Source organism: Caloenas nicobarica, chromosome 15 (genome assembly GCF_036013445.1).
Source record: "Caloenas nicobarica isolate bCalNic1 chromosome 15, bCalNic1.hap1, whole genome shotgun sequence".
Classification (NCBI taxonomy): Eukaryota; Metazoa; Chordata; class Aves; order Columbiformes; family Columbidae; genus Caloenas; species Caloenas nicobarica.
The window spans coordinates 10295252-10320073 of NC_088259.1; the positions used below are offsets into that span (position 1 = coordinate 10295252).

The following is a 24822-nucleotide window of genomic DNA, read 5'->3' on the forward strand; positions in this document are numbered from 1 at the left end:
CCATCTAATTTAGGGGAAAAGTTCTAATTAAAGTTTGTACATAGCATGGTGGCATTCATTGGTATATACTCAGCAATTTAAGAACTTGAGCTTGTTCCCTAAAGCAGCACATAAAGAGGCTTCACATCTACAAGCCAGCCCCTGGCAAATTAGCTCCAGTTGTCTTCAGAGGTCTCGGTGTGCCCTGCCTAGTGATTTTTGCCCTGTCAAGCTGAAGTGGTTCAGGACTACGTGTCCCTGTATGAGTCATTTTATAAATAAATAAAGTTCCAGATCTGGGATACCTGCATAGGGTGTGATCTGTGGTTGGCTGGTAAAGATGGACAGACTGGAAAGGCTGAAAGAATTCCTCAAGGCAGCTCAGCCCCTTTGGGACCAACAGTGAACACTAAATCACCAAAAATACAATAGCTATGGTCTTTGTATTGACAGAGTTTACTTTGGCCAATACCCCTCAGAAACCATGGGGAGTAGAGCCAAGTGAGGATCATGCGAATGAAGGACGATTTGGGGTTAAGATTCAGCCTGTGTTGGTAGCACGTTAGTGTGCTTTTAAGGGAAATTACCTGGATGGGAATTATTGCTGCTGCAGAACAGCAGAGGGTCACCCTGATACTAAAAGCCCTTGCTGTAGGTAATGAAGGTACTTAGAGATGTGGAAGCCACAGCAGAAACCCAGGACAACGCATTCATGTAATAAGAAATTGTGCTATTACATGGGGAAACCTAAACAGGACACATAGCCACACTTGGGAATTCTGAATGGCACTTTGCAGAAATTACAGGTATTACGGCCTTAAATTCGGCCAGTTGTTCCAGCAGCTGTGCTCTTCCCAGCTCTATCCAAACTAAACCAACCTTTTTTGTACATCTCATCCTTGCTTTGGGACCTGCTGCGATGAGGCAGGGATGGGCACCACCAGTCAGAGGGAGGGGAACACTGAGCCCTGTCCTGCCACATGGGGACATCCGTGCACGATGGCACAGCTGAGCCAGATGTATGGGTGCAAGGCTGGAAGACAGAGGGTGAGCACGGGCTTAATCTATCTTCTGCCTTTTCTCTGTGTATTTGCAACAGTAAGAGTGACCACAGACCATAATTCCGTCCAGCTCAGCACCCCCTGTTTGGTACTTACAAACTCACTGTTCCCATCCTCATTGCTGGGTACCAGGTGGGATCAGCACAGCAGCATCCAGCCCAGTGTCTCCCTGTTTATTTCAGAGGCTGAAGCAAGGAAAGGCAGACATAGCCTAAAAATACAGCTTTCCCCAGGACCTGCCATGACTGCTTGCCCCAAAGCCCAGGCTGGCAGCTGAGGGGCTCTGGGCCTCACCCGTGGACCAGCACACACGGGACTGTCTGGCCACTGTGACATTTACTGCCTGGCCAGCCCAGAGCTTTGGAGAACAGACACCAGGAGAAGCCAGTGGCCAGCACGGAAGGTCTTGGTAGAAGCCAGAGCTTGGGGCAGGTGGGACCCCAGGCGAGATGTGCAGCATCCCTACACAATACCCTGGCACCTGAGGTTTGCTCATGCCACACAGCTCAGCGAGCAGCGGAGAGCTGCAAGGGCTTGTGACAGTAATGCTGGCACTGGAACAACGTGGTTTAAAGAAACTTCTTTGAAATACAAGTTGAAACAGTACAGGCTGAAAAACAATGTAATGATCAGCCTGTTTGGCCTCATCTAAGAAGCTACAACTGCCCTCTGTGTTCACAGGCTCAGCCAAGTGCTTAAAATCCCTACAGCTCACAAAAACGTAGAGTAACTGTGGCTTGGGCCAGTTCCATGAAGAGCTGTGCTGGCACGTCCAGGGAGGGAGGAGGAGGGAGCCTGAGCTGCTGCTGCCGCTTTGCTTGTTTTCAGAATAAAGAGAGACTCCGTCTTTGGAGATGCTAATTTATCCCTTTTCACAGTCAGTGAGTTTGCTTATGGCAATGAAAGGAAAACAAACAGTCAAACATCTTCAAGGTCTAGTGCATAAATGTAGGAACACAGCTGCAGTCTGCATCGTGGTGGCTGCTCGCCACAGATGGAGATGGGTTATGGTTTGTGTTGCAGACAGGCTGGGCTCACCGAGGTGGCCTGAACCCTCTCCAGTGCCTTTTTTCGCATTTCAAGTGCACCGATAAAATAATCATGAAGGTGTGATGTTTTCTGACCCTGGGCATTGCTGAGTCAGGGGCATCATATCGTCACAGTGCAGCCGTGCCCACAATGGCTGGTCAGAGGCCCCACTGCCACCTCCTCCTCCTCCTCCTCCTGAGCCCATGAGCCCTGATGGCAACAGAGCAGGTGAGAGTCTTGGCTGTGCACGCACATTTTAGCAATAAACCCGCATGCACTTTCCAAGCGAGGCTGGAGACTCAGCAGCAGCTCGAGTCTCTGCTCCTGTCTCCCTGTGAACGTGGGCTCGGGCAGCAGTGGAGCAATAGCCACAGCAAACCAGGGCTGGGGACCCCAGAGGTGACAGCAGCTGTACAGCCTCTGCTTAGCAGAAAGGGATTATTTGGGGGGTGGCAGGAGAATTGATAAAGGTCTAACTACAGATTTAAAAGCCAAATGTTTAAGGCAGCATGTTGAGAACCTCAGTAGGGGCAGGTAAAGACTCTACTTTTTTCACAGCAAAGGGTCCATCTCAAATCTTCACCTTTTCTGCAAAAAGTTTTTGCCAGTGTGCACAGTGTAAACGGCAGCATCTCAAGGGGAGCACGGCACGGTGACAGCGATTGAGCTGGACCGCCTGGCAAGGATGTAAAACTGCAATGCAGCCCCTGGCAGAACTGCCCTGCCTGGCAGGAGGAGAAGGAAAGAGCCACAGGCATCTTCTCCATCAGCACATCAAAAATATCAGGTGTGATGAGGAGTGCCAGGGATGTGGTCATGTCCCTGAAGAGTCAACACCACTGCGGGATCACAGGGTTTGGCAGGACAAGATGAGAAGCGACAGCTGGAACCAGTTACAAAGATGTTACTGGTGTTTGGGGAGAAGCTCAAATAATGCAGGTCACTGCATCCTCTGTTTTGCTAACACCATAATATTTTTCATACAGTGGCAACTCCATTTCTTCTCAAGTGGCATTAATAGTTCCTTTGTTTAAAGTCCAAATAAAGTCTTGGCTTCTGCTTGTGATGTGCTGCTTTGTAAACTCTAAAGGAGAAAATAGGAATCAACACCTACTGCTCTTTCTTAGACAGGTTATTCCATCTTGTTGGTTGTTAAGAAAGATGCTATCCCTCCATAGGATTTAATGATCAGGAACTGGAATAAAACTGGGACATGAGCCAGACTAGAACTGCAGAATAATGAATAATTCTGCTAGTCCAAACCCATGAAACACAAAGAGAGAGTTTTTTAGCATATGAAAGACTCCAGGAAAATGTACGCAGCCAGACTGTTAACGTTTGCAATGTTCCCACCTCAGAACTGATTCCCAGGACTTGACTGAACAAAGCAAGATCAGAAGAGTGAGGAACCAAGACTGGGATACAAGAGGAGCTCTAAACCTGCCTTGGAACAGACCCAGAGCAAAGTAACTGTTTTTCAGGACCTGGGAGTGCAAAACCAGGCTCAGAGACCTCAAAGGCACCACAAAATCAGACACAGATGCTGATCTTTTCTGTTTCACTTGTGAAACAGAGATCATATCCTCACCATAGAGTTTCAGGCTTTCCCACCAGTACAGCTCCATCGACCACCAATGGAAGAAGAGCAAAGCCACAGAAACTTGACTGTAATAACCTCAGTTACCACCATTTTTCTGATTTTCCCTCCATCCTCTTTCTTCTGGTTCCCTAATGCTCACTTATTCTGGGTCATCTTCCCAGCCGTAGGGCACGCAGGGCATTTTATCTGCAGCTGGCTGGTAGGATGATCTATGTAATCCCCATTTCCCCAGCTGTTTTCTGGGCTGGTTTCCACCGTATCAGCTCATTCTCCAGTGAGCTAATCCACGTACCATGTATCACCACTATCAAGAAACTGGACCCGAGGAAATCCACTTGTATAGAGACAGACAGGCAGAAAGATGTATGGGATGTAAAATTCATATACAGTGCTAAGGAAAATCCCCCTATAAGAGCCCCACCTGCCTTGATAGCCCCTATGGGCAGTGATGTCCACTTATGAGATCATTTTCTCCCATCCAGGATGTATTTTTTGTTTCCAGCCCTTTAAATCTGGTCAATCCAAGCAGTTGAGCTCTGGAAAAAGCTTTTTCAAACCAGCTTGTTAGTAGTGTTGCTGCTTAGTCCTCTGTACTTATTGTATCTTATCCCTGAGACCGATTTAATACCTTAAAATGATGCTTGTAGCAGGAAAATCTGTCCCTGGAAGGTCCTCAGCCTCTGCCAGAATCCAGCTGCACCAGGTGGGTCAAAGTCTGCAGCAGGGATAAAAATCCAAATTTATTGCAGTTTAAGGTCTGGAGCATAGAAACTTTAAAAAAATTTGAGATATGATGTCATGCTTCACACTGTGTGGGAAAGAAAGTCTCTGTGCCACAGATTACTTAAGGACAGTAATAAGAATAAGCAAATCAGGGCAAAGGATTTTAATAAGGACTGAACAGAAGGAGAGGTAAACAGGCATTAGTCTGCAAAGGTGAAGACATGGCAGGAACTTGTGGGATTTCACAAGGACATATTAAATTTATGCACTGAGGTTAATCCAGGTTTATCCAGAAAACAGGTTTAAATCCAGAAAAGCTAATATCCAAACTTCTATTTGTAGTGATTAAAGCTTTGAGAACAAAGTCCCTACTAAGGAAAGATCTGAAAGAGACTTTTTTAAAGCAAATTGCTAATGAATGGCACTGTTTTTCTTTACAGTTAGCATTAAAAATGATAGATTGGGCCAGAAAAGTACAAAGTGTGCTAAAGAACAGCACAAGAGGGAAAGCAACAGGTTGCGTGCAGCATAGAGCGTGGGATATTAATATTCACACATGGTTGGTTTTTGTATCCACTGATAGAAAAGGGAACCGCAATTTGTGCTGGGCAGGGTCTCCCGAGCCTCCCTGCACCTCTGCCTTTAGGGCTGCTGTGTTTTTCCAACCACTGAAATCTTATTTTTGCTGTTTAAAAGAATGCAATGTTCATTGCTGGATGAGGAGACTCTCAGTGCCTAAAATCCCTCAGCAGAAATGCCCCTTGGCTTCAAGGAACTGAGTTACAAAGCACTTGCACACGTGCTCTGTGATACAGGATGGACTAAATATCCAAGATTTCAAGTAAATAAAACCACTCATGGGACAAAGTCTAGGAACATAAATGGACAAGTTGTTTGTGCAGGTTATCTGTCTCTTAATCAATAGCCCTTCTGGGACCCAATTTTGTTGAAGTCTGACCCTCCATGTTTTATCTGAAATCATCAGACAAAAGCAAATATTACTTGAAACTCTGCCAAATAGATTAAATCCCAAGGCAGGCAGCGAGGTGATAGTAGTAAGTTCCAAAAAGAGTTGATAAAGAAAAATAAAGGAGATGTCTCAAACCACCTGCACTTGCTGGATTCGAGCAGAGCAGCAAATTCACAATGGGGAATTTGGCTGCACTAATTTAAATCGGGAAGGAAACAGAATTACCCACGAAATGCAGATGTTCTATGTTGAACTGCATACCTTCCCCAGTTTGTCAGTGTTTCATGGGAACAATTTTGGGTTTTGCTGTGCAGGTACCCCTTTTACCTCCTTACCTTTCCCGCTTTGCACCTGCCAGCTGCCACAAGTATTGGGGTTTATAGGAAAAAACAGATCAAAAGCTCTTTTACCTGTATAAATGGGAACGTCTACATCTCCCCAACAGATTCGCAGAGTGTCGATCCTGATGGCCGCATCTCTTCCAAACACAGTGTTCCCAACGTGCCGTGTATTTCAGCTCCTCTGCCCTCTCCTTTTTCTTCTGGCTGGAGCTTTGTCTGTGGCAACACTTCATCTCAGCTAGAAAGATTTCTATTTTATATGTCAGGGCAACTCTGGAAAGCTCCGAAGTGAACAGAAATGTTATTTCTATCAGTGTGCTATTTCTATGCATTTTCCTACATTTTCCAAAGGGAATGTATGTCATACTGAAAACATTAATTCTTGGGAGTTTCTGGAGAACGAATATGTATTAAGCCAAAGATTACTTTAAATATTTACAGGATGCAGTAATAACTGCCACACAATAATGACTCCCATACGATTCTGATATGTTTAAGTGTTCCTTTAGCAAAAATTGTTAATTCTACAGGATTTTTCCATAAAGACAAGAAGAAATAATATCTGTATTCTGTGCCTGAGCAACCTAATATTCTTAAGGTAGACCTCTCTCTCTTTGGTATTTATGTGACAATCTTGTTCCTAAATGTGGGTGTATTTACTTTAAGTTCCCAAAGGTCGGCTACAGCTGCATGAATACCCAGCTACCAGTCTGCACGTAGCTGCAGAAACTGCACACCCAAACTAAGTGCACGGAAATATGCACAAAGCTCCATTTTTTTGCCCCTTAGCATCTTTGGAAAAAAACTGTGCTGATACTTTTCTGCTTCATTCCAGTTTTGCAAAACCAAAATATTTTGTTGCTCCAGGTTTAAATCAGTTCAGAAATAAATGTTTGTGAAGCAAGGGTGGTTTACAAGGAGTATGACTGAGCACTGCCTAAAGTAGCAGTTGCAAAGGGGCTACATTTGTGCGTTTTTATCAGTATCTGTATGGTTTGTTGTGGATACATTTTAGACTATGGCTCAAGGAAAAGGGTGTAACATGACAATTACCTCCAATATAGATTAAAGTCAGACTCATTCAATATTCTACTTGATAAAATGTAAAGTACCTACTCAGACTGCAGGAGGGAGAGATGGAAAAGGCCAGTGGGTTAATCTCCAGCTCTCGGTACACGGTTGGGCTGAGTCTGATCTAAGGCTTTGCGTGACAGATATGAAGCCCCAGAGAATGAGGCCAAACGGTGGGGTTTGTCACATCATGGAAGGGTTTGCCACATCACGGGAAGGTTGTCACGCTGTCTGCAGTGCTTGTGTACATAACACCCCTGCAAAGAAGCCATCAGCGTTTTGCCAAAAGCAGAAACAGTCAAAATGGTGCTAGACTTTGTCACCTTGTCAATCAACCGAAAACACAGTTTTGCTCCAGTGGATTTGCATCTTTGGGCACGAAGTGCTGTCTTTTCTCTGTGCTGGGGACCCAGAATAACAAGTGACAAAAAGAAACCACAAGCATATACATGGGAAAAAAATATCTGTTATTTCTGAGCATTTCAATACATTATTTCTTTTTCTTACGAGTCCATCAGTCTGCACCCCTGACTGTGTCTTTGCCTTGCTGCGGGACATACAATCCCAGTTTGAACACTGCAGTTGTCCAATGCCGAAAACCAGAGAGATGGCTCATTTGAATGCAGGCTGTTTTGCTGGCTTTACTGTTTGATTTACTTGTCCATATAGAAATGATGGGACATTAAAAAGAGCACAAACAACACATTTACTGTTCAGGTTACTGCTTCTCTTGGAGTGTGTGGAGTTTTCACCCAGAGATTTCCAGGCAAAGCAACATCTTCAGCTGCCTCCGCACCAGCCATCGCATCAGGGGATGAAATCTGTGTGTGGAAAGGAGATGAGGGCACTGAGAAAATGAATAAATCAGTGTCAAGCACTGAGAAAGAGCAGTATAGCATTAATTATTTTCCCTTGTAAATCTTTTGCTTGGTGACAGTGATTTTCTTAATTTCCCAGGACTTAGCGCAACTGAGCCTCTGTGAAATGTATGTGTAGGAACTGAGATATTGTTCCTTTCTGCCCAGCATGGAAACATTGCCAGGGACATTAAGAACTGAAAAATACCCCCACGATCACTCCACTTGCTCGATTACTGCTGCTGTTAGGTGTTAATCTATGAAGGATGGCTGAGGAGCAGACAATTGAACTGGCTTTTAGCCATATGAATTGCACGTGAATCATCTTAATTGCTCGGCATAGAAGGCTCTGGCAAGACTGGCAGCGCCTGAAGGATGAACAGAGGTCTCTGCCAGCTGAAGAGAAGTAACCAGAAGTAACCCGTTCTAAAATCGTAACTTTTGCACTGAGATAGTCAGGGCTCACCTCTTCTATCTGCCTCATAACATCCAGAGATATCACAACCCCCTGGATATCCAGGCTGCCCAGGCTGCCCTCTGAGACCTGGAAAACCTTGAGGACCAGCATTCCCAGGATAACCCTTCGGACCTGGCTTCCCCAGCACAACTTCTCCTGGTGGGCCTGAAGAAGGAGAAGCACAGTAAGTCATAGCACATAGCAGTGGCTGCTCCAGTGTAATACAGCTTCTATATTTTCTCCTACATGGTGGTTAATTTTCTGAGCATTGTTTCCTCATTTTAGTGGAAGAATCAGACCTGCTAGTCAGAAAAAAAATGTTCTGAATCTCAGTAACTAGAGGTCTTATTCTTGACTTTAAGGGTATCCACCTTGGCTAAAAATGGAGCCTGGTTACATGAATTCAAAGTCCACCTACGTGTCAATGCAAAATCACCTTAGCCCCAGGATCCATCTCATTGTTTTTTGTGTCTTTACATCTCCACTATAAAAGTTTAAATACAGCAGAATATTTTTAACCGTATTCCCTTGATAGTTTGTTACGTCAGTGGCAAAACTCCCACTAATTTCAAGTAACCGGATCAGGATGGAGGAGTATGCCACATCCTAACAGATTCCTCTAAAACCCTTGTGTTTCACCAGTTGAATTTTCAAAGAGTTTCTATCCCCTTAGCATCTGGGTTTGCATGCAAAAAGGCAGCAAAACTAAAACTCCTTGGATGTGCCTCAGGTCCTTAGGACACATCACTACCTGGGAGTGGGTATCAGAGGGAGGAGACGACCTGGAGCAATCTCTTGGGGAGAAACCACCAGGGATGCTGCTGACCCTGTTGTGGTGGGAAGGTCAGGCTGTCCCACCACAGTGGTCCTAAGGCTGAACAAGTCTTTGAATCTGGCGGCTGGTGAGCTGGTGACCCACTGGTCAATACAAAGAGGTTGTATTCACTCTACCTGTTCTGCCTCTGGGTCCTGGGGTCCCTTCCTCGCTGGTTCCAGGCGTCCCTTTTTCTCCTTTAGGCCCTGGGACACCTAATCATAGACAAGAGTAAGTGTCACTTCACCGCATTCTGCGTTTCACCCTCAATTAAGGCTCCTTTCAGGCTCTTTAAATGTTGGAGTCACAGCCTTTGGCAATACAGAGAAATTATCCATTTCTTTAAATTCTATCTGGGGACCCACTCTCTTTTTTCAAGTGGCCAGTTGCCAATGACTGACAGGGCTCCAACCAGCACTGATTTGCAGCTAATATGGGTGAAAATGGAGATTTTTCACAGAGAAATTCATAGCGCTAGAGTTAGCGCACTGGCCTGAGTGTGAGGTCTACTCCCACGCTCTCCCCATGGATCAGACAAACCACAAAGCTGAATCATCTCTTCCATCAGATGCTGCTAAGTCAGGAGTGATGTTTTCATATGAAATTGCTTATGAAACCACTACATCTTCGTGAAAAAGGTGTATATTGACAAAATAGCATTTTTCATATTTTTAAGATGAAAATACTTTGATTAGTAGTGTCCTTAAGATTGTTTTTTCCAGTGAGATCCATCTTCTCTCATCTCCTTGCTCGACAGGCTGGAAACATCTGCAGCTTGTTACTCTCCTTTTCTCTTAAGTGACATTTTTACAAACTCTGCAGATACCAGCTAAAACAGAATAGTGCCAGAGCAGGGAGTTAAACAGAAGGTCTCTAGTTACTTAGAGGTGTGAGGGCACCACTGAAACCAATGACTTTCATTTTATTTTGACAATTACTTGAGCCACTGACAAACGTTATCTGTGAATCCAAACAAAACATCGTCCAACCATTCACTCATTCACGTGCAATAGCGGGTGCCACTTTCTGAGATTACATTAATCTATTCCTTTAGTCATGTGTGAGGGTTTTGTTGTTGGAACTACTGCTCCAGAAACCTACTTCTACTCTCAATATTACTTCAGTAGCCTCATGCCTGCCTTCAGTGTTTCCCAAGACTTGTCATTTCTATCCAGAGTTCATACTTTCCACCGCCGTGTGTTCAGCCAAATGCCTGTTTCTTTTGCCTTTCTGTGGGAAGAGCTTCTTGCCATCTAAAATCAAACTCTCCATCCCTCAAAATCTACAAGCTGGCCTTCCTCTCAAAGCAGAGCTTGCAAAAAGAGCGGGCTGTATCTTTCTCCTTATTGTTTGAGCTGTCTGACTTGTGTTACCCTTCCTAGGAGAGAGAAACCTAAAAGCAAAATAGTAATCAAATGAGATAATATCACAGGTTATCTTTACGGTACTGCCTGAGGCACTAAAATGTTTAATTATCAAAGTTATAATAAAAAATGCTTACGAACACTTCTGTCCATACCTCTTTCTCCGGGATACCCATCTTTGCCTGGCTGCCCAGGGACGCCGTTTTCTCCTCTTTCTCCGTTGCTCCCAGGGGGACCTGGAGGACCTGGTGGTCCCGGTTCTCCTGGTTTTAATCTTTCATCCCAAACAGGAACCGGCTTCCTTGTGTGTTCATGAATGAATGAGTCAAATTTCAACACATGAGCTGAGAGGGGAAGACACAAAATGAATGTTTCCTTGGCTGGGAAATTCAGAAAAGAGACAAATCAGAGGATGTTGTCTAAAAAGGTTAAACTATCAGCTAGTGCTAAGGAGCAGTCAGTCCAAACCAAGAAAGCCCAAAGCTGAAGATGATGATGGGCAGTTGAGTCATGACTTTGCTGCCTGACCTTGGGCAAACTGCTGCTCCTCATCATGTACCACAGCACAGGAGCTTTACCAGAAACGCCTCGTGTCTCAAGAGGGATCAGCACAAATCACCAAAAGAATAATTTCTTTCTAATGAGTTCCAAGTTTTTCTATTTGAGAAATACAAGAGTCTTTGCAAAGTGCCAGAGAGTTTTCCTAAGAAATACTTCACAAATATTCTGTGCAAATGCCACCCAGTATAGCCACTGGGAGCCTGTGATGGGACGTTTGCTACGTGTGGTGCTCAGCAGGGTAGAGGATGGAGGAGCTCCATGGGTCACCACAGCTTCATGTTGTCACCTCTCTGGTTTTGTTCACGAGAGACGTGAACCCACAGGGGAGCTGGGCTGGTTATACTCACTTTGGATCATCCGCTCACAAGCCTGGGTAACGAGCTGGTAAATTGTGGCCAAGGACTGTGGTTCCCCCTAAAGTGATTATTTTTTAATTAAAAAAAAAAAAAAGAGTTATTAATATCTTTTAAAATTATCAATATCGTAATGCACTATAGCTTTCTGCCCATTCTTTTTGTCCCCTTGAGTTTCAGAGATGTTAATGACCATGAAATGCAGCTTTATTTATTTATCACAAAGCTCTGAAGCCATAAAATAAAAATTGGGAAACATCAATATTTGCTTGTCTCTTGCACATCAAAAAGCCCAGACCGAATCTCAATAATTACCAAAGCTACCGAAAAAGGGAGAGTAAATTTCACTCTCAAATTTTATCAAAAGAGATGCTACGTCTATAAGTCAATGTTCTGTGATATGTAAAACATTTAACATGATCAGATATTACAATGTCCTATCTTTGTCTAAATCTTTTATGAATATTTATTCTTACTGTGTTCTGAATAAATCGTATCTGAGGGGTTCTTTAGGAAGTTTTAGTAAGCAGGGAAAAGTGATAAAAATGCAAAAAGCTGCTTATAAATAAACACTGACTCTGTATGTGAAAATTCATAACAGACTGTATGCTTTCGAAAAGATTCATAAAATATACATGTCTGGCTGGATCACTGTGTAGATTACCCAGTCTTAAATGATAGCTTGGCACAACACCCAAGGGAGGGGAAAAGGAATGTTCACTGCAACAAAAAACAAACAAAAAAGTGTAGAAAAGGAAAAGCTGGTGGGAATGGAAAGAGAATAGTGTTAAAAATTATAACACTGAGGCATTAACTTGAGACAAACGCAGTCCACCAAAAGCAGCTCACTCCTCTCTGAAGCCTAATTCATGTAAGTCAGTCTTGGCAATGAGACACAGACTCCTGGAGAGACATGGGATTTCTTTTTAACCAAAAGTCAGGGTGGAAAAAACCTCCTCTCACAATAAAATAACCTTGAAAGCATCTCCTGATCTGCTGACCATGCTGGGTCATGCCAGAGGGTTATTACGAATGAGTCCCCTCTTATGCAATACATTAAAAAAGAGCAACTCAGTCAAGTGTTTTCTTTTTTTCCTTCTCAGCAAAGAATGGATTTGCAGTTGGCATTTCTTCTTCATCACTCTACTACTAAAAGTTCCTGATTGCTGCAGGATTAGTAATATCCAACCAGCATGGCCAGGGCGGGTGGACAGGCAACAAGCTGAAGATACATCAAGTTATTCAGCATTAGGAAAGTTTATATGTGTGAGCACAGTCTGCAAAGCACTTTACTGGCGTTGTCCAGCACCACAAAAACTCACTTTCTCTCCTCTTTCTCCTTTTGGACCCGGCAGCCCCTACAAGGAAAGAAAAGGAAAAATAATTGTCTAAGGAAAGGAAGAGCAGAAGAAAACAAGAAAATCAATGGGGATGTGGAACGTGGTGGAACATTAGTGGAACATGGAGCATGAAGTCTGTTTCCCACACTCTCATCATTTCTGTGACCTCATGGCAGGGACTAGAAGAGCTTCAAGCTCATAGGAATATTTTGGTTTGTTTCTTAACAAAAAGAAGAATAAAGCAGCAGCTGGAGCAGTGGCACAAAGCACCATCAACAAGGATGCAGAAATTCCTCAGGCACAATCTTAGAACAGATTTCCCAATGCAGCAGGTGGTTTTTAACATCTGAGAAGAAGAAATAACTGTGACATCTGGACCTGTGGCTGCCCCTCCAAGCCCAGCGCTGGTTGCTCCAGCTCACAACTGACTCTCTTGCTTTATTCTAGAATCTGACACCAGAAATTTATTTGGATGTTGGATTTTGTGTAGCCTGTAAATCTACAGAGAGCAAAGGGAGGTGGGATTTGTTAAACGCTTTATCAACAGTTAAGTAGCCTGGGATTTACATATCCAGACATCTCCCCAAGAAGGAGGAGTGCAAATTAGAACTGTTCTTTAGACTCTGAGGGAGAGCTGCTGTGGGAACAGCTTGTTTCCACTCAGTTATTTCATGTCTTTGCCTTCTTTGAGAGCCAAAAGCAGGAACTTACTGTTGGCCCAACGTCACCCGGAGGTCCCTTCTCTCCACTGCTGCCTCGGGAGCCTGTCACCCCTTGGAAACCCTGCAGACATCAATTACAACACTGATGAAATTCCAGTTCCTTCTGAACTTTCTTCTTTTTCTGTTGGAGGCTGACATCTCCCTGCAGCTCCAGAGGCTCCAGCAAGGGCACTGGAGCCTGAAGGTTGATGTCAGAACCTCGTCCAGCCATGAGTCCAATGTTAAGAGTGTATCACATCTGAGTCACCTTCACATCATTTCCCATTACTGTCTCAATTATTGTCAAGCCAGCAAAGCTGAGGTCTGCCAACAAACCACAGTGTGTTTTTTACTTTACAGGCTTTAGATTCTTGATAATATATTCAGAATTAGACATAGCCTAGAGCATAATCCTTTTCTTCAGCTTGCTAAAACCATGCTGTTGGGGTTTGGTTATTTTATTTATTTATTTGTTTTCCCCTTAAGATCTGTGTTTGCCTCCAATACTTTACAACAGTAAGAGCAGCTTAGAGAGTATAATGTGTCTTCTTTGGTCATCTCCTCTTTGTGACATTTCTCTGCCCTTTGGTGCCACAAAGGGAAGAAAGAAAAAAGCTGAAAACAACCAGTAGAAATAGTTTCTTTTCTAATTTTCCAGCTATTACATTTAATCTCAATAGATCGTAACAGCTCTTCTGATCACCGGAAAATAAAAGAAGTTTTCAAGGCAGCATCAGAACGGCTTTCAGAGCCTGCTCTGAAGGCTATGGCACTTTCCTCGTATTTAGAAAGCTGAGGTTCAAGCCTGTGGGCTCCACATCTTCCCAGGATGAGCAAGTCCAAGTTCCAAGCTGAATTCAGCCTTAGCTCCCATAAATACCTGACTTCACCACAACTGCTGTGGAGTCTAACACAAAACTAGCAGTGAGCAAACTCCATCTTACACTATTCAGGACTGCTGAATTCCTTATAATTCAGCAGTGAGAATCGGTAAATATCAGGTCCACTACCCGTTATCTAAAATTAAATTTTGTTCAGTTTCCCATGTAAAGTGAAGAGTTCAGAACATGGAAGGGCTGTGGTGCCTTCGAATTAGCAGATGGATGTAAATCAACAGATCTTAAGGTTCTGCTATCCTGGGCACAACAAAGTGCAAATACACTTATCTGCATGTGATCCTGGCAGAAGATGTTGGAGATGGTGTTGAGGGAAACCTCTCACACCTGCCTGCATCCTCCAGCTCCTGCTGATTTCAGTCTAGCAAGCCCATTTACCTCAAAAAACAGTTGCACCAAGAATGCAAAAATAGCAAAACAAGCATCTCCTCACTGGGTCAAAACTTCCCCAGCACTTGTCAGAACAAGCCAAGGTTTTCTCCTTGCACTGAGAGTGGCAGGGTATGTGGACATCTGCCCAATGTGCCAGGTACCCCCCTGTGGTACCCCAAGAAGGGGTTTTTCCCTGACACCTCTGGGTGATGGCTGGTCAGGAGAAACCACAAGCCCCTGCTGAGGAAGAGATGTGGATTTCTACACTCATGGTGAGCACTCACCCTTGGTCCAGGAGGTCCTGGGGGCCCAGCAGTGCCTTCGAGTCCCCTCACTCCCTGCAAAGCCAAATCCAGATATTTATTAACAAGAAGATTCAAAGATATCTAGTACATGCTCAGGTGGTTTTGCCATGTGCTGCTTTTAACAGGAGCTGGCTAGGAATGGGTAAAAAATGTGTCTGCCAAGTAGGCACCAAGGGTAGCACCTGCTCAAATTTGGACAAACCCGACATGACACTTTTTCCCACCCCCCCAATCCCTCCAGATTAGGAGAGCTGGATGTTTTGGGTCTCTACTGATACACTCACAGCAGAATTTTAGGCATCCATGCATGAAAACTCAGAGATGAGGAACCTCACCTTTGCACCTTGAAGACCATCCCTGCCTGGAGCTCCCTGCACACCAGGAATGCCCTGTAAATCAGAATTGCTGGGTAAAGTTGGCATCTAATTATCATTGCCCTAATTCGTCTTGTAACATGGGACATAAGAAAAAAAAAAGATGGAAGAAGAAACAGTGTTATTCATTAAACAGAGCAAACACTGCTATCCCACCTTTAACTCCGTTATATCTAGCTTCCAGATAGGTCTATATTTCTTGAACCAAGTGGCTCAGTTTCCCTATGGAAAGTCATGACACTCCAAAATGAAAAACAGATTCCTAGCAGATAACAGCAACTCTATGGCTTTTAAATCTTGCTTAAAGTAATTACGGGGAAAAAATGGACAAATATTTGAGACATTTAAAAGGAATGGTCTACCATTACCTGCACGCCTGGACTTCCAGTGTCTCCTTTTTCTCCTTTCATTCCTGGTGGCCCCTTGGATTAAAAAAGCAGCACATGTAGTTAGGCATGCTGCAGCATCCTTCAAGGCAAACAGCATCCTGCTGCTCCACGTCCATGTCCCAGGTTGCTCCTGCTCTTTGTTGTGCTACAGGGAACTTTGCAGCCACAGCACATGCACAGGGTTTCTGCCACCCCCACACATGCACAAAACAGCCTCCACCTCAACTCCTTGCCAAACGACAACGATTGTTGCAAAGAAAAATGCCTGAATACTCCACTGGGCTGTTTTCATTAAAGGTACATTAGGGAGAGTCTGGACAAAAAGCAGCCTTTTGCCAGAAGAAGTAAGTGCAGGGCCTCGTCAGCATGAAAAAATGATCATTATCTGTCTCTAGTGCAGCTGCCCAGCTGTTAGCAAGGATGATGTAAATACATAGATCACATTTCGGGGGATTTATTGAGACGCCCATTTCTGAGACATGTTCTAACTCCAAAGAGGGAGCAATAAAAAGGGCAGTGGAAGAGATCACATACCACAGGACCCTGAACCGTGATTCCTTGGGAACCTGGAGAGCCTTGTTGGCCACTAGGACCCTCTGGCCCCACTTGTCCAGGTGGGCCTGGTTCACCCTAAAGCCAAAGACAAGAAATCAAACATCAGGAAAGAAAGTAATCAGTGTCTTCTCCACATGGGCTGCACTGCATGGCCTGGGTCAGCATGAACCATCTACAGGATCCAAGACGAAGTCAGGACAGTGAGGGGATCTCTAGTAACCTCGGCTGCCTTTGGCCTTCAAGTCTAAGGTTTTGGTGCATCTTTCAAGGGCAAAAGCAGAAAAGCTGTAGATGGTGCTTGGCAAAGCACAATTCACCTTCCTGAGCAGCGGTTCATTCCTGTTACCCAAGGTGGCCAGAGAGCAAAGGGAAATGTTCCTTAACCGTGGCTGAGATCTGCATCCATTCTCATGCCTTCCCCAAAATCTTTCCCGTGTAACCACACTGCTTTCCCAGATGTTACCCCAAAAAAGGAGCAATGGTCTGATCTGGCTCTGCCCTGTGTCAATCAGTGGAGCAGGAGACACTTGGACAGGGCTCACTCTGGTCCCCAGGGTTTGGGGATTCAGATCCAGCTGTTCCCTGTGCTCACCTTGGGGATTCTCTGAAGGCTTCGTGTTTTTTTCTGCTCCAGAGCAGAACCAATGTCTGTCCAGTTTGGAAGCTTGGCAGCCAGAACAAGCCCAGCACAAAGACTGACCATTTGTCATCAAGGCTGCTTTCAGAGAACATTGCTGACCACATGCATTGCATTTGTTCAGCACAATCAGGCCCATCATCCCAATTTCCAAAGCCCAACTGAGCATTTAATTAATAATAAGTGCTCCCATCCTCCTCAATGCATCAGTTCTTAAGCTCTGTTTGGTGCAGCGAGATGGTCCCTGGTTTAAAGAGTCCAGCTCAGACCAGGACCGAAGACATCCAGCTGCACCAACAGAGGATTCTGCACTCCAGCATCATCCTCCGACACATCCTGAAGAAAACGAAGCCAGCAGGACTCACCTTGGGCCCTGGCTCCCCCTGCTCGCCTTGTGGTCCTCTCCTCCCAGGGCTGCCCTGACAGCGGGACACAAAGCTGCTGTTAGGAATATCATCATTTTCACTGCAGAGCAACCAGGTGCTCAGGGGACAGAAGTTGGCGCACTTTGCTGTGCACAGAGTGAAAGATGTTTCCTGCCCCAGAGAGCTCATAGCAAATGGAGACAGGAAGAAAATTAATCAAGTCATCCAGCAAATGTGGAAAAAAGAGGAGAGGAGAGGAGAGGAGAGGAGAGGAGAGGAGAGGAGAGGAGAGGAGAGGAGAGGAGAGGAGAGGAGAGGAGAGGAGAGGAGAGGAGAGGAGAGGAGAGGAGAGGAGAGGAGAGGAGAGGAGAGGAGACGAGACGAGAGGAGACGAGAGGAGACGAGAGGAGAGGAGACGAGAGGAGACGAGAGGAGACGAGAGGAGAGGAGACGAGAGCCCCTCATGACAGGTGGTGGGGACGCTGCTCTCACCACCAGCAGGGACAGAGGAAGGTTCAACCTCCTCCCTCTGGTATCCCCAGCAAATCTGTGCTGAGATAATGAGTGGAAAAGAAGTCACATATGAACATGGGAATGCACTGAAGAATAAAAAAAAAAAGAAGGAGGGGATCATGTCTACAACCCTTTGCGTCTATGTTGGTTTTTATAATATCATCCTGAGAGAACAGACACACACTGAGATTGGGGACAATGACCAGCTCTGGGGACGCCTGGCTTAGCTCTGCAGCTGTGTAACTGCTGGACAGAGAAAAGAAACCAATCTTCTGGCATGAACCAGTATCATGTGAACATTTGACATCTTAATCTGAACGTTTCTATTCTTCAATCTTAAAAAAAACCCAAACAAACAAACAAAAAACCCCAAGGGATTTGTTTTAAGCAGCACAGGCAGGGATCCTTGGGAAAGGTGCTTTCAGAAGTGACCAGAAGCTAATTTCAGAAATCAGCCGGACCTGGTCAAAAACTTTAGGAACAGTGATAAAAACAAGATGGGACATAGTCCTGCTAAATGGAGTTTTAAAATTAGCAATGAGTACTCTTGTAACATCAGCAAATTACCAAGGGTTTAGTGGTGTGAGGATAAGGTTATGTGTCAAAACCATATTTTCTCTAATGCTTAGAAAGTCCTGCTCTTTAAAGTGGTGTACTGTGGAGATGTTTAAACCACAGGGCAATGCAAGCTGGTAATTATGCACTTAGGATATTGAAGCAAAATGTGATAGTGGAGTGTGCTGTGTAATTAAACTTCCACTGGAATGAGCACGTAATTACCCTGCAGTGAGACACTGTTCCTTGCAAAGCGTGGAACTGAATTCTCAGTTAAACCACAGTAATGTGGAGGGTGATCTGAGACCTTTCCACTTGAGAAAGGAGGCCAATGGTTTCTTAATGGTTATTTTTTTAGGAGAAAAGCACCTGTAGTGGTTGAAATGGGGCGCTCTGGACAAGTTGTCAGGTTTCAGCTGCTTTCTTCAAATAAAATGTTTTCCCCAAGACTTCCAAAATGCACACTTTTTTGATAACTGCTTCCTAGTGTTTATCTGGAATATTTCCTCCTGTGATTTAAGTCCATGGTGACTGTCCTGTATCCATAATGGACGGGGCAAAATACTGTTATCACTGTTATCTCTTCCCTCCTCCATTTTCTTCAGGGTTTTCTTGCAAGTCACATTCACTGCAGAGAGCTTTGGAGACAGGCAGGATTGCAACATCTCCCGTTTCTCTTTACACTGCTCACCCACACAGACACTTAGGAGGCTCCTACTTAATAAAGAAACCTTTTTTTTCGGTGATCTTTTTTTCATTTGCAGAGAGCTTCAGAGCCTCCAACCCATGAAATCTCCGCAGGCACCAAGGATGACCCGTCCTCCTCTCCTAAGAGGATTAACATGGCACCAGGACCTACTGAGCCTGTTCCCAGCTGCAGCTGTTCCATTGCCAACTCCCCGTCTCCCCATTTCATCAATGTCTGAAACACCAAGGGCACCTCTCAGCCCTGCCCTGGCACGAGGAGGACATCAAAGCTACCTGAGATAGGAGGAGAGGAAACGGCCTCAAGTTGCGCCAGGGAAGGTTGAGGTTGGATCTTGGGAACAATTTCTTCCCCAAAGGGCTGTTGGGCATTGGAACAGGCTGCCCAGGGCAGTGGTGGAGTCACCATCCCTGGAGGGGTTGGACAGACAGAGATGAGATTCTTAGGGACATGGGGGACTTGGTAGCGTTAGGTTAATGGTTGGGCTCAATGATCTTAAGGGTCTTTTCTAGTCTAAATGATTCCATGATTCTAAAACCTCATGGAGACCCAGGAGCATTCTCCTCATGCCTCACATGCCCGAAGAACATGAAGCAACACCAGTAAATCAATACACAGCATGGAAGGGTGAACTTACGGGAGGGCCTGGAGGTCCTGGCAAGCCCGGGCGGCCAGAAGAACAGGAGCAGGCAGGAGCTAAGGTCGGACAGGTCTCCTCATCCCTCTGAAACGAAAGCAAGCCAAAGCAGCGTGAGCAGCTGTGTAGCAAGAGCAGGGTGGATCGCAGGTAACATTTTCAGTGTTTCAGTTGAAGAAACACAGAAATTTTCTCGACCCCACCAAAAGATTTTTGTGAACACTAGAGTGCTTTATTTTTCTGTCAAATAACAAGTTTAGACCAAAAAAAAAACCCACCATCCCTGCCTGAAATTTCGGTGACATATGCTGGAATATAGTTTTCTTCTTGCTAAGTATTTATACACCCCACAAAGCAGCTTTCTGTGTTGAGAGGAAAACTTGAAAGGGGAAGCAGGAGGGTATTGTGACTCAGGGCTGAGGTGGCAGCAAAGCCGTGGGACTGTCGGGGCTGCTGTCACAGGTCAGTGTGTGACAGGAGGGATACACACGGCCCTGGTATCTGCAGTTTTCTTTCCTTTTGACACACACACAGTTTTATCCACTTCCCCAAAAGACACACGGATGTTATTCCCAAGAGAAGCGGGGGCGGGGGAAATGGTTTTCCTCTTGAGTCTATCCAAATCATTTGCAGTGTCACTTCAGTGCCATGGGCTTGTTCCATCACCCCCAGCTTCATGTCAATGAGCATAGTGGCTCCTCTTGTCTTACCAGAGCAGGGAGATCACAGCATCTGTCATCCTCTGCCCCGACGCTGCTGCAGACGATCTGCAGGGACTGCAGCTGGAACTGCGGGAAAAAGAGGGTTTGACAAGAAAACAGCATTGGCACACACAGTCTATCACCAAATCTCATGATGTTCAACTGCTGAAAATAACCTTCAGTGACGATTTGACAGGACTCTTCCATGTGGTTCCAATTATAATTGTGAAAGTCATAACATGAAAAGTACCCCCGGTCAGTGTTTTACAAGCCCTCAGGTCTCTGTGTCTTGCTGAGCAAGTCAACAAGCAGCTTCACCCCAGCAAAAGCGGGCTCTCCAATTTACTTACAGCCCTGCAACACCAGTAATTGGGCTTCAGCATCACCAAAATGTGAAAACAAACTTTGCTTTGCTCCTGCTTAGGGGCACAGAGATCAGAGTGAGGTGGCAGCAGCATTTCCCAGGACAGACGTGATACCTCACAAGAACCCCCAACCTGTCTCTCTCACCACATCCTCCACAACCCACACATCTTCCCATTCTAATTAACCAAGGAGCACACATTGCACAAAGCCAAACCAAAATAACGAGGCAGAGATTTTTTTTCTTTCCTTGGCACAATTTCTCATTTGTTTTTTTTCTTCCACTCCATGCATTTAACAACGAGCACGCTGTGCAGCCCAGGGAGGGTGACATGCAGCATACAGATATAGATGAGCCCCGTAGATCAAGCGGCATTTAGAGATAAATTAAATAATGTTCCACGATAACCGTTAATGAGATACTCTGTCTTCTCAAGGGCAGCAGAGCCATGGAAAATGTGAAGCTTTGCTGAGCTTGAAAGGCAAGGGGAGCAGGGACAGCATGAAGCTGTTCATTAGTTTGTGAGATCTGTCTAGTGGAGCTGCTACAGGGAGAATGTGGTGGGGATAAGGAGAGCACAGATTCCTGCCTTGTTGGCCACAGGTTTGTGATCAAATTGCCACAGAATTTATTTAGGAAATAAGTAAGTACTGCTTGAATACTATGATCCCCTGGTTTCTTATACAGCTGACCCCAATATCTTACTGCCAATTCCAATGTCCACGTTTTCCCTGGTGTATCCCAGACCTTTGCTTCTCTCTTTGCAGTTGGGGAGGCACATGGGACATTGTTTTTACTGCATTGCTTTGAGGCGAGGGAAGCTGTAAATCAACTGATGTGCTGCTTTCCCCTAGCCTTACAGATCTAAAAGCAAAGCCAAAGAGTAAAAGCTTCACCTAAGTCAGGAATGATTTTCTACAGTCCCATTAGCAGATTGTGAGTGAATCTGCCCCTTATTCTCCGCATATTTAACACTCATTTTGTGGAGTTAGCATGGCAACTGACTGCTGGGTGATGGCATACATGGGTGTTTTTGCCCTTAGGACAGAGCACTGGGCTGTCACAGGGCATGACACCAAGTCCACGCTTTCCCTTATTCTCTCCTCTTTCGGGCTCTGCAAATTGTTTTCCTATAATTTTCATGGAGATTGCACAAACCCAAATATGCTGGAGACTGAGGTGCATCCAGCCCTGCTGCTTTCAGTCACCAGAATTTCTCGTTATCACTTGGCGGGGGTTGATGTACAAAACCTTCCTCTGCACAAGCGATTCCCAAACCCTCCTGTCTGCTCCAGCCTCTCAGTGCAGGATCTGCGCATCCGCAGAGGATGCAGGAGCTGAAGGCACCTCGGAGATACGCTCCTGCTGATCACAGACCTCAAACAGAGGTAGGAGGCGAGGGGGAGAAACCCCTCACTGGGAAAGCTCATTAAAACCACAGCCATCAGCGGGATCAGGGCAGGGTCGTGCATCACAGCAGTGCTGGGAGGCGTTCAGAGCTCAAACGGTGCGAGCTGATGCTCCTCTCCATCTGCCCACCCCAGCCAGCTCCAAATCGAAGCCTCCCCAAGTCTCCAACAGCCTCCACCTGGGGGGGACTCACCGCTGCAGAACCGCTCCTGGGTCCCCTGGTGCGCGTCACTTTTCCCAGCATGATGAAGCCAGCAGTGGAGATGCTGCCGAGGGTGTGCAGAGGTTTCTCCGCTATTTTCTTACAGTCCAGGTAGAGCTTGACCTTGAAGTGGCTCACGGCCACGTGCACCTGGGCGACAGGTGGAAGGAGGAGGGTTGGAGCCCCACAACAAGATGGGGGAACCATTTAAAGACAATAACTCCTTCTGCCCAACTCCCAGGCTGCTGCTGTTACTACTGCTGTGTTTTTAATGAGCAAATGGATCAAGGGGGCTCAGGAATAAGTTTCAGCATGTGCCGCGTCTGCTGCACAACATTGCACTTTTCCCTGATCTTCCCCTCACCTCTCCTTGGGAGAAGTCTTGCTGGAGTAGTAGTATTAAATAATTCAGTTTTCAGAACCAGCTGAATAATGAAATTGCCTACAGATATTGGCACACACAGTCCTCACACATAGAAAGTCCTCATTGCTCGTTTGGGTGGAATACATTTGCTCTGAGGACATAGATGCCCCCAAAAAAGCCCTGAGGATAAGGTGGCTTTCTCATAAGGCTAGATTTTTTTTTCCTTCTTTCCAGTACTAAATGGTCACCAAAATCCCAAATTAAAAAAAAAAATAATTGATTTTTCGATTTTTCCTGGTTTAAGACCTAAAAACCCCTCGGTTTTGGAGTTTCTGGGGGGAAAAGGGAAGCAATCAATACTTGAAAAATCATATTTTGAACATGGGATCAACCTAAATTCTTTACAATTACAGACCTCAGCAATATGAAATAGGTTTGCCAGTTCCCTAGCAATCTGGATGCAAAGCATTTGTATAATCGCTCCTCACTTTAAACAATACACATTGATGGCACAATACTCCCAGGTCGGAGTAAGATCGTGAGCCACATTTTTCCCTCTCTTGATAAGGACCTTGTGAAAGCTCCCATAGAAAATCTTCTTCACTTCCTGCTGGTCAAAGGAGACTTCCTGCAAATCAGCCTTGTAGTCATGATTGAAATAAGTCAAGGATTTCTTACTGGCTACAGGGAAAATAGGACAAATAACAGCTTAGAATTAAAAGAGAAATTGATTTTATCCATATGCTGAACAACAGTATATAAATAGGCTTGAACATGGCAAAACTTTGTAGGTTATAATGAAATACTTCTAAAAAGTGGAAAAAAAAAGAATATGTAAAAATAAAGAATATGTTATAAGTAGAATAAAAATGAAAATATGTATTTTTATTGCACTAGGAAGTATTTAAAATGCAAAGCTGGCAGCAGCAACAAAACTTCCCAAAAATGCTGCTGTACAACAAGAACTTTCAATCATTGAAACTTTCCAAGAGAACAGCAAAATGAGTTCTGCTGCTCACAGAAATGGATGCAAATACCTGAATTCAATGTACTCAAAAAGAAACCTTACGGTCAAGGTTAATGCCAAGGAGGGGCTGGAAATCCTCGTCTGTTATTTGCCAGACGGCGAAGGGCTCCTTGGGGGTGTCAGGCAGGAGGCGCAGGAGGATGCTGATGGTGTGCTCAGGGGGGACTGTGAAGAGATGGACATCGCTGGAACGAGACAAGCCAAAAAAACATCAGTGGTGTAAAGAAGTGAAAGCCAGCCAAAAACATCCTACAGACGGGGCTCATCCATCATGTTTCTTGGGCAGCTTGGCCTGGGAAAGCTTTGCCCAAGGAAGGTGAACATAATCTGCCAGGACAGAGCCCAGCCCCTGTTTTGTGCATCCCTCTCAGGCTGTTGTGATGAGCTCTCAAGGACCTTCCCCTGGTGCCGTGGAGATGCTCAAGTGGAGCAGCCGGTGTTGATCCATTGCTGCCAGAGCTGCCCCGGGGAATGCCAAGGCACAGCGAGTGCAGCCTTAATGCTTCTCAAACCAGAGCCCAGCAACAGCTCACAAACCATCCCTGCCAGGCTCCAAAACACCCCTCTAAACCTCTTCTTCAAGAAGGAGGAATGGTCATCATGTATGATGGGGTAAAATCCTCAAGCCTTGGTGGAAATCACTTACAAGTGCCCTCCAGGGATAAGCAGAGCACCCACAGAACCCGCCTCTGGGTCCCTACATCCCAGCTGCAAAATTTGGGCTGAGTTCTGGACTCTGCCCATGCAGCGATGCCCATCAGCAGCTGCTGGCACAACCCGGCTCCCTCTGCAGCCGCTGCCAACGCCGGCAGAGCAAACCGGGCAGGAGCAGCAGCCAGGGGATGCAAGACAACAGGGAAGGTCGAATTGGTTATGCCTGAAATGCAGCTGCAATCTGAAACAGGACACATTTGCATGGGCATATACACAACTCATCAAGCATCTTTTCAGGACTGATTCATAAGTAATGCCAGGTTCTGCATTCTGTCTCTGTTTCTGAAGGACTAATGTCCTTGAAAGATGTATGCACCAGCTGAACAAAAGGATTTGCCCATAATTTTCTGAGTATTTAAACCAAAGAGTTCTCTGAATCTCCCCCACTCTGTTTACATTAAGAAGATTTGCTTCTTTAACTAAGATTAAATTGAGCCAGTGCCTCAGTAATTAGGCTTCAAACAAAGTAGTACTGAATGTCAGGAGTCAGATCATTCCTGATTTATAATCATAAA

At 45.2% G+C, this 24822-nt stretch overlaps 1 protein-coding gene across 1 annotated transcript in view; it reads right to left on the reverse strand.

Moving 5' to 3' along the window:
* Positions 1 to 7245: 7245 nt before the first annotated feature.
* Positions 7246 to 24822, reverse strand: part of COL20A1 (collagen type XX alpha 1 chain) — a 49206-nt gene continuing 31629 nt past the window's right edge. The window contains exons 24-40 of the mRNA XM_065645555.1: positions 23636 to 23778; positions 23138 to 23247; positions 22194 to 22352; positions 20236 to 20313; positions 19526 to 19612; positions 17115 to 17168; positions 16092 to 16187; positions 15537 to 15590; positions 15130 to 15183; positions 14774 to 14827; positions 13232 to 13303; positions 12503 to 12538; positions 11175 to 11241; positions 10422 to 10610; positions 9040 to 9117; positions 8098 to 8253; positions 7246 to 7595 (exon numbers count right to left, since the gene is read on the reverse strand). Of these exons, the coding sequence (XP_065501627.1) occupies positions 7582 to 7595; positions 8098 to 8253; positions 9040 to 9117; positions 10422 to 10610; positions 11175 to 11241; positions 12503 to 12538; positions 13232 to 13303; positions 14774 to 14827; positions 15130 to 15183; positions 15537 to 15590; positions 16092 to 16187; positions 17115 to 17168; positions 19526 to 19612; positions 20236 to 20313; positions 22194 to 22352; positions 23138 to 23247; positions 23636 to 23778 (1501 nt within the window). The 3' untranslated portion in view covers positions 7246 to 7581. The remainder of the gene's footprint in view (positions 7596 to 8097; positions 8254 to 9039; positions 9118 to 10421; positions 10611 to 11174; positions 11242 to 12502; positions 12539 to 13231; positions 13304 to 14773; positions 14828 to 15129; positions 15184 to 15536; positions 15591 to 16091; positions 16188 to 17114; positions 17169 to 19525; positions 19613 to 20235; positions 20314 to 22193; positions 22353 to 23137; positions 23248 to 23635; positions 23779 to 24822) is intronic.